Source organism: Pseudopodoces humilis, chromosome 10 (assembly GCF_049639895.1).
Source record: "Pseudopodoces humilis isolate 2021_Gansu_Grassland_sample_001 chromosome 10, ASM4963989v1, whole genome shotgun sequence".
Lineage (NCBI taxonomy): Eukaryota > Metazoa > Chordata > Aves > Passeriformes > Paridae > Pseudopodoces > Pseudopodoces humilis.
This window is the reverse complement of record NC_142209.1, coordinates 29840711-29850012: the sequence shown is the minus strand read 5'-3', so window position 1 is coordinate 29850012 and position 9302 is coordinate 29840711. Positions and strand designations below refer to the sequence as shown.

At 57.3% G+C, this 9302-nt stretch overlaps 1 protein-coding gene across 1 annotated transcript; it reads right to left on the bottom strand.

Annotated features, from left to right (window-relative positions):
* Nucleotides 1-462: 462 nt before the first annotated feature.
* FOXD3 (forkhead box D3) lies at nt 463-2160 on the bottom strand. The gene has a single exon (XM_005534647.2). The coding sequence runs from the start codon at nt 2158-2160 to the stop codon at nt 955-957; it is 1206 nt and encodes a 401-aa protein (XP_005534704.2). The 3' UTR covers nt 463-954.
* Nucleotides 2161-9302: the final 7142 nt, after the last annotated feature.

The window sequence follows — 9302 nt, the reverse complement described above, 5'->3', positions numbered from 1 at the left end:
CAACTTGTTTTATTTAAAATAATTTCCCTTATAATTAGCCCCGACCGCAGACCCGAAGCGTACCTATTCCGGCCGGGAATGCCGCAGCGCCGGGATGTAGTGTCGAAGTCAGGCCGAGAAAAATTAATATATTTAGGGAAACATCACAGCGCGCTCGCGGGAGCCTCGGATCTGCTGGGGAAGGTTGGATTTGGAAGGAATGAGGGTGATGCCGGCCCCGCCGCGGCGGCCGCTCCGCGAACGAGCAGGGCCGGGAGCTGTCGCTGCGCGGCCGCGCAAGGCGCATCCCAGACCGGGTGGAGGGAGCGGGGGAAGCGCCGGTACCGGCGGAACCCAAAGCTCCGCGGCACCGGAGGAGCGGAGATCCGCGTCCGCGCCCCGAGCGCGTCTCCGACCTCCGCGGCCGCGCAGCCCGTCCTGCGGGCCGGGGTCACAAAGACACCGCTCACACAGAGACGGGCAGAGCATTTTAAAAATTTATTTACAAAGTTGTGTACAACACGAAGGGATAACATTTAGAATACATATATTCATTCATATATAAACAGACTTCTATAATAGAATGACAGCGTTTTTCCTCCTTTTTTTTTTCTCTCCAAAATTCTTTTTTTTTTTTTTTTTCCCTGTTCGTTCGTTTAATATTTAAAATTTCCCCCGCTTATTTATTTTTTTTATACAATTATTTTTTTCTCGTGTGTTCGTTTATTTCGGATAAAACCGCTCGGAGCGCCGGAACCTTCAAAAAAAGTGAAAGTTCGCAGCTCCTAATCGCGACCGTCATTTTCGCCTCTTTAGAAAAATAAAAACCCCGAAAGCAACGTCAGTGATTTTTGATACAAATATGTACAAGCGGCGGCGGCCGGTGCCCGCTGTTGCTCCGAGCCCGGGCGGCCGCGGAGCCCCGAGGGGGCGGCCGGAGCCCCCCGGGGCGCTGCCCGGAGCTGCAGCCCGGGGCTACTGCGCCGGCCACTTGGCCTGCACGGCCGCGGCGGGGGCTGCGGGCTGCAGGAACTGCCCCGCGATGATGTTGGTAGGCACGCTGAGGATGGGGGCGATGGCCGCGGTGGTCCTGGCCAGCGCCAGCGGCTGGTGGGCCATGAGAGCCGACTGCACGGTGACCGGCGGCCGCAGGAAAGTCTGTGCGCTGGCGGCCGAGCTGGCGGCGGGGACGCCGATGATGTTCTCGATGCTGAAGGACGGGCGGCTGCTGGGCTCCGATTTGACGATGGAGCCGGCGGCGCCCAGGCTGTTGAGCTGCAGCTGCAGGCTGGGGCTGAGCTGGGAGTTGAAGGCTTTGCGGCTGAGCTCGCTGGACGGCAGCAGCGGCACCGCGGGCGGCAGCATGGGCCCCACCGGGGGGATGTAGGGGTACTGCAGCGCGGCCGCGGCCGCCGCGGGGTGCGTGTAGGCGCCGGGGTGCAGCCCGTAGGGGCGGCCGTAGGGTCCGGCCAGGCCGTAGGCGCCGAAGCCCTGCATCATGAGCGCCGTCTGGTCCCGCAGGTGCTCCTGCTGGTGCCGCTTGAAGCGCTTCCTGCGGCGGAGGAAGCTGCCGTTGTCGAACATGTCCTCGGACTGCGGATCCAGCGTCCAGTAGTTGCCCTTGCCCGGGTTGCCGGGCTCCCGGGGGATCTTGACGAAGCAGTCGTTGAGGGAGAGGTTGTGGCGGATGCTGTTCTGCCAGGCGGGGAACTTCTCCCGGTAGTAGGGAAAGCGGTTGCTGATGAACTCGCAGATGCCGCTGAGCGTCAGCTTCTTCTGCGGGCTCTGCAGGATGGCCATGGTGATGAGGGCGATGTACGAGTAGGGCGGCTTCACCAGGCTGCTCTTGGGCTTGCTCTGCCCCGCTGCCCCGCCGCCGCCGCCGCTCGCCCCCTCCTCGCCGCCCCCCTTGCCACCCTCGGCCGCGCTGCCGGGGGCCGTCCCGGCCGGGCTCCCGCTGCCGCTGCTGCCGCTCTCCCCGCCCGCCTCCGCGGGCAGCGCCAGCTCCGCCGCCTCGTCCAGCGGCAGCCGCGGCAGGGCGGCGGGGCTGCCGGCCTCGCCTTCGCTGTCCTTGCCCGGCCCGTCGTCGCCCTCTCCCACCACGTCGATATCCACATCCTCGGCCGCCGGGACGGCGGGGCCGGACATGTCGCTGGCGCTGCCGCCGCCCGACAGGGTCATCCCCGCTCGGCGGCCGGGGAGCGGCGGCGGCGGCGGCGGGGCCTCCCGCCCGCACCGGGCTCCCCCCGCGCCCCGCTCCCGCCGCTCCTCCGACCGGCCCCGGGGGCTACACCCGAGCGGCCCGGCTGCGCCCCGCGGCGCCGTCCCCGCGGGGCATGGGGCGGGCGCGCCCGCCGCTCTCCCCTCCCCGGGGCTCCCCGGGCCGCCCGGTCACCTCCCGCCGCCGGGCATCGGGGCTCAGGCGGCGCCGCCGGATCCCGCCCGCCGCGATGCGCGCCGGAGGGCGCGGCGCAGGGGGCCGCTCCGCGGGCCGCCGCCGCTCCACCGCTCCGCTCCGCGGCCGCGCCGCGCACCGCTCCGCAGCCCTCCGCGCCGGCTCGCTCGTTTTTTTGGTTTGGTTTTTTTTTTTCCTCTTCCCTTTTTCCTCCTCTCGTCCGGCTTTTTTTTTTTGGCTGTCGGTTTTTTCCCCCCCTCTGCGGAGGGAGGGGACGGAGCTGCCGGCGGCCGGGCGGGGCGGGGGCAGGAGGCCGGGGGTCGCGGGGCCTCTCTCGCCACTTTGGCAGCGCGGCGGTCCCGACTGCCTGATAGATTACTTTCCCGTTAAAGATATACTCGGAGGCGGCTCCACGTGACCGCCTGACGTCAGGCTCCCCGCTGTGAAGTCATGCAAAACTCGAGTTGTTTCATGGACTGTCAACAAAGAGCGGCGGCGGCTCCGCTCCGCCCGCCCCGACGGGGCCCGACGGCACCGGCACCCTCCGGCCCCCGCGGGAACGCTGCCGCTCTCGGTGCGCCGGGCCCGGAGCCGCCGCTCTCGGCTCTCGGATGCGCCGCAGCAAGAGCGTTCAGAAGCACCAAGTTTGGGCTTTGAAACCACTTTTCCGTGGGTTTCTATTTTTTTTTTTTTAATTTTTTTTTTTTCCTAGCTGCAGCAGCACCAGCTGGGAACGGAAGATCAGAGAATAGCTATTGATTAATCTATTAGGTTAGTTGCAGGGAGAAATAAAAAAGACGTAAAATAACAAAGGAAAACTATAAATAAAGAACCTTTTAGCCGGTTACTTTATTTTTCTTTTTTTTTTCTTTTTCTTTTTTTTTCCCTTTCTTTCTTTCCAGAGGTGTTAACGACTTAATCATTGCGGGCGTTAGCATATGAAAAAGTAGGAAATGAGGGAGTGTGTGTGAATGTGAGGACCGTATTGCCGCGGCCCCAGGTAAGCCCCGGCCCGGGGAAAGGCGCCCGGCGGGGCGGGAGGGGGCCCGGCTGCCGACCCCTGCCCCGGTGCGGAACCCCCCGCCCGGGCCCTCGGCCGTGGGTGGCTCCCGGGGTTTGGCTTTTTAATCCGTCCCGCCGAGTCCTTTTGCTCCTGTACTTCCCGCACGTGTGGTCCGATTTCGGTAAATACAATTAAATTAGGAAAATGCTCCAGGAGCCAACGATTTCCTATGAGCGGCGCTGGTTTAGGGAAAGCAATTGCCCTCCTTGCCCCAAAATCCATCGGGGCTCGGAAGGGTCTCTGTCCCGGCCTCTCGCAGAGCCTCTGCGGGGAGGATGGGGGGGGAACCTTCCCGAGGGGAGCGGGGCCGCTTTCCCCCCTCTGCGCTCCGTTTTCCGCGTCTCCTCCAGGATCTCCGCGGGCCGTGACCTCCGCAGCCGCGCAGCGCCCGCTGTCACATGCACACTCACACACTCACACTCACACTCACACTCACACTCACACTCACACTCACACTCACACTCACACTCACACTCTCGCACGCACTCTCCTTGCCTGCCACCCGGCGCACCGCAAAAGCTCTCCCAGGCAAAAAGGAGGAAAAACCCCAACTCCGCAGCCCCCTGCTCCATTTGTTGCGCTTTTCTTCGGCACAATAAAAGTCAAATTAATTGATTCGTACTATTAATTACGGTGCTTAGCGTGAAAAGAAACGTTTCCCCTCGATTAGGGCTCTATTGTGTTAATCCCGTGTTCAATCACGGCTGCCGGCTGAGCGGGGCCGCCCCGCTCCGCTCCTCTCCGCGCCTCTCCGCGCCCCTCCGCGGGCGCTGCTGAGGCTCCCAGGCCTTCTGCTGAAGTTTAGGGCAGCATTTCGAAGCCAATCCCGCTGGAAAGTATTAAGGAGCCCACCCGAGCGGAGAAAAGCTTTTCTAGAAATCGGGAAAGTTTTTCCCAAATAACCCAGGAGTCCCCGAGCAGGTGGAAGTTCAAGGGATGAAGGTGAGCGAGGGCAGGAGCTGCGTCCTGTAAAGCGATAAAACAATTAAAGCGGCTCCTGTGGACGTGGAAAGCCACAATAATGACACGGCCAGAAATAGAAAGTGGGCGCCCATATAGACAGATAGATTTAGCAACAGGAGAAAAACAAACTGTATCGTCCGGATCGATACGGAGTCAAATAGAGACACGGCAGCTCAACGGGAAAAGGGAGGATGGAATAAGTTATGATAGAGAGGGAGAAATTAATTACAACTCAATTTGATTCTAATATGGGAAAGCAAGATCCCGGCTGCGAAGCGAGTTAAAAATAAATCCGAAGGCTGAGCCTCGGGGGTGGGGGGGATTGTGGAGGAAAGACAGGGCTGGGGCAATTTCTGCTTCTGTAATCGTTTTAAAGGAAGGAGAAACCAAAGGTGTCCCCTTTCAGCTCCTTAAGCCTATTACTTTCACTAATGAGTTATATAAATCGTTGACCTGACCTGGATTAAACCAGCATTGTCGTTCGGTACAAACGTGCGGGGGTAAAGGGGCTCGCAGGAGAGGGGCTGCGGGTGAGAAATCTCTGTAAAATAAACACATCCAAGGGAGGGGACACGACAGGGGACACACAGACATCCCCCGACCGCTAGGACCGCGGTCGAGGCTGAAACGGGGCGAGCAGTGGGGCCTGGAGCCCCCTTCAGCCGGGCTTTTCACTGAAGATGTAAATCATTAAATATATATAATTTTCGCCTCCGTTTTTAGGCCTCTATTTACACGTGTTTGGTTTCTTTTTTTCTTTTTCTTTCTTGCTTCTTTTTCCTTTTTTTTTTTTTAATTGTAATAAATCGCGCCTAAACCCGGCAGACCTCAGTGTAAAACGAAATTGGTCATGTTTCCAAAACGGTTTCGGATTTATTTGTATTGGAAATGTATAAACATCCATTCTGTAAAAGGCAACACGTTTAATTAACGATGAGAGAGCAGTTAGGGGCAGAAAGCTAGTAAAATTGTGTGATAAATTTATGGCATTGTTAGCGTGCTTTTAATTATGGCTATTATGTTAATTATTTCACATTAGCATGGAGTTATCAGCAGCATGTCAGATTTAATCAAAACGAGCCTTTCTCTCGAAAACTGTGCTTTTCATTCGCCGCGAGGAGAACGGGGGGTCCCGAGCCGAAGCCGCTTCCCCCCTTCTTTATTTATTTAAAAATAAATAAATGAACGCTTTTAAAAAGAGACTTCCCAATGAAAAGAGTGGCTGGACGTGATCCGGGCTGGTGCAGGCGGCAGATCCCTTTAGGCTACAGCGAGCAGCGCAGGGAGGCTGAGGAGAGAAGCGACGCTCTTGTTTTTTAGGAATTCACCATTTTCACCCCCTCCGGAGAAGGCATTTTATCATTTTGGATCATTCTGTCAAACAATATGATGTTGCTCATTTTTATCTGTCCCGTTTTACAAAGCCCCCGTTCACACTGCTGGCCAGGACAACGCGCCTCAGTACAAAAGAATAAGAGACAAGCCGGGAGGATATGGGATCGCTGCACGGATCAAAAAGGAGGAAAGAGGAGGTGTGTGTGAGTGTGTGTGCGTGTGTGTGAGTGTGTGTGTGTGTGTGTGTGTGTGTGTGTGTGTGTGTGTGTGTGTGTGCGCGGTGAGGCTCGCAGCGGCCCGGGGCCGGCTCCGTGCCCGGCTCAGCCCCGCAGCTCCGCGGCCGCGGCTCCCGCACACCCCGGGGGAGGCGACCTGCAGCTTCCCCAAAGGCTTTCGGACCTTCCGTGCAGAAATGAAAAGAATTAAACATAGAGAAATACAAAGAAAAATGAAAACCAGCAGCCGGCAGCGAGGCGGGCAGAGGAGTTTTGGGGGGCTCGGTCCGCGCCGAGGTGCGGAGAGCCGCGGCCATCGCTCCGCGCAGCCCGCCCGGCTCTGCCCGCGCCCCCTCCTCCGGCCGGCCCCGCTCCCCCTTCCCCACGGGAGCGGGGGGCTGCGACCACGGCAGCTGCTGGCTTATTTTTAGAGCATTTCCATTCCTCCGGTTAATTTTAGATCGATCCATTATTTAGCCCCAGTTCGCCTTTAGGGAAACCCAAGCTGGGGGCGGTCGGCGCTCCGCGGCCGCGGGACTCTCCCCCGTGCGAGGTGCGCGGCCGCGCAGGGAAGGCAACTTTGGGGATCCCCCCGTCCCACCCTGGGCGCTGCCGGAGGGACGGGGGCCGCACCCCGCGGATGCTGCGCCTCCTCCGGCTGGCCCGCGGGTCCCCGCGCTCTTCGAGCTGCCTTTCCCGTTGAGCTTGGCTTTCAGCAGGCGCAGCTTTTCCGCGTTCTGCAGCCTTTTCCCCTTTGGGAGACACCCCCAAATGCACACACGCCCCCCCCCCTCCCCGCCCCTCCGAGCGGGGCCGAGGTGCCGGGTCCTGCCCCGCTCCTCTCCCGGCCCCGGGGGACCCCGGGCGGGCGGGGGGAGGCACGAACCCCCCCGTCCGGCCCCTCGGAGGGATGCGGGTGGATGTGCGGTTCACACGCGGGTATTTATGGACCCGCACATTCTCCCCCGGGGCAGCCCCCGCCGTCGGGGCCGGGGAGAGGCTCAGCCCCGCACCGTGTCCATCCTCCCACCGCCCCCGCGCTTTCACCCGGAGCTTCTCCCTGCTCCGGATCTAAACACCAGCCTAACGCCGTGTTCGTGCAGAACCGCCAATCGCCTTGAACTCTGGGTTCGTTTTCCTGAAGGTCCTGGCGCTAGTCATTGCCTCCTGCGTCCCTTCCCTCCCCTGGGAGCTGGCAGGGCGCAGGTGGAGGGGCACCCAGCGCTGCTGGCTCAGGTCGGCTCGCAAAGAGACATCCCCGACTTGGACACAGGCAAAAAAACATCCCGGGGAGCTGCCAAAACCAGGCAGCAGCGCTCAGGTGTCCCCATGATGTATCCTCTTGGGACTCACCAAATAAAATCAAAAGGGTCAGAAGTGTGGAGCCTGGCACAGGTTAGAGATTTGGGTGCTTTACAAAGCAAGGAGAGAGCAAAATTAATCAAATAAGTTAAAATGCAGAATTATTATTAGGCAAATGAGGCTCCGTGAGCAGAGTAGCTCGGCCGCCTTTTGGGCAAGAGGGCTGCAAAGTTAGCTGAGACTTGATTTGAAAAACAAAAAACAAAAAACACCCAAACATTTGGCAGTCGTTCAATCAAAATTCGTTTGTTCTTCAGATTCTCATTTTGCAAATCCCCACTCTAAACAAATGGATATTTATCCCCAATTTTGGCTGCGAGCACCTGCACCCACTCTGCAGTCCCACACAGCCCTGGCATCCATCAGTGCTGATTCCTGGAAGGGCCCTGCTCATGTCCCCAGACATCTCCAAAAAGTGGTTAAAACTCATCCCCTAAACAGCCTGTCACATCCCTGCCCCTGGAGGAGGCTCCTGTACTGGGAGGCATAAATAAATATACAGGAGCAAAAAAAAAAAAAAATCCTTTAAATTTGGTTGATTTAAATTGGTGGAGGGAAGGGATGGGTGGGAAGGGGTGACCCTGGCTGGGGTGCTGTGGGGGGAGGCACATGGCAGCCCCCAGCCCTTGTTCCACAGCAATATTGGGGTGAGACACAGACACCCCCAGCTCATCCCCCAGGGAACGGCTGCTCTGGGAAGGGGTGTGTGCTTAGACCACCCTTGCTCCTTCAAAACCTGGCAATTCCTCCATTTATGGATGGAGAGGGCACTCTGGATAGGCTCAGGAGTGAAGATTTTATGTGAAAATGAAGGAATTTTATGTCAAAACGCCCTGATTTGTCTGAATAAATGAAAACAAAGTATTTTTTCCCTTCATTTCTGCGTGGCCCAAAGGGATGGTGCGAGTAGTGCCGAGGACACGCCTTCAAAAGGGGGGATGCAACACAAAAAAAAGAAGGGACACGACTCAAAATGAGGATCCACAGAGAGGCAGCAGTGGCAGCTCCTTTCACACCACCGCTCCTGTGTGTTTTCACACCGACCTCGCAGGAGGTGTGAGGAAGACGCAGCAGGGTTGTTTTCTCAGTTATTCCCCTGGCCAGCGAGATGCAAATGAAGACGCTAAGAGGATTTCCAGGGCTGTGAGGAAATCCCTTTGCTGAAAACTGGGAGCTCTCCATGGGCTGGCCCAGTCCTCGCAGCATGAAGCAAACACGCTCTTAAACTCACAAGACACTCCCGGGAGATTTCCCACATGGTGAGATCCACGATTTCATTTTATTCCTCAGGACATTGGTGGGAGCCAGCTCCCCCTCCATGTGCTTTTCTGCTTCCCAGGGTTTCATTTGTTTGTTTTTAGCAGGATAGTTTTGTGAGCCGCTCCTCTGGCTCGTGTACAACACCCTCGATTCCCTTTATTAAGCGCGGCAAGACAAGCGCTGAGTTATGGCTGTTGTTAATAAAATTACTCCGCTAATATTTTTCCCCAACACATGGAATATTATTGATGGATCAGGGATGGGGCCCATGCATCACCCCAGCTCCACGTGCACCATCCAAATGGGGCCTTGGTGGAGATTAAGTGGTGCACAGGCCTTTTATGGGCCTTCTGCAGAACGGTGAATTTTACCCAAAATGCAGGTTAAAACCCATGTTAGGTATTAATGTAATCAGGTCCATAATCTCTCTATCAAAAACTCCCCAAGCACCTCTTCACCTGCTAAACCAGGTAGCTCCTTATCTGGAGAGTGCTCTAACACATTCTAGGGGACTCCTTGATTGTTTTTGGTAAAGAAAATCTGCTTTATTGTTAAGATCCTGCAAGTCCTGGCTTAGGGAAGAGCATGGGCAGTCACCAAAGGGCCATCCTGACCTGCCAATCCAACATTCTCCTACTCCACCTTCAAACACAGAATGAAATGATCACAATTTTTCTTTGCAAACTTGGTGACCTCCACAAACTTCTTGGAAAAAAAAGCACCAGCTGCA

Coding starts and splice junctions, on each gene's coding strand:
- FOXD3 (XM_005534647.2), bottom strand. CDS start 2,160: ATGACCCTGTCGGGCGGCGGCAGCGCCAGCGACATGTCCGGCCCCGCC.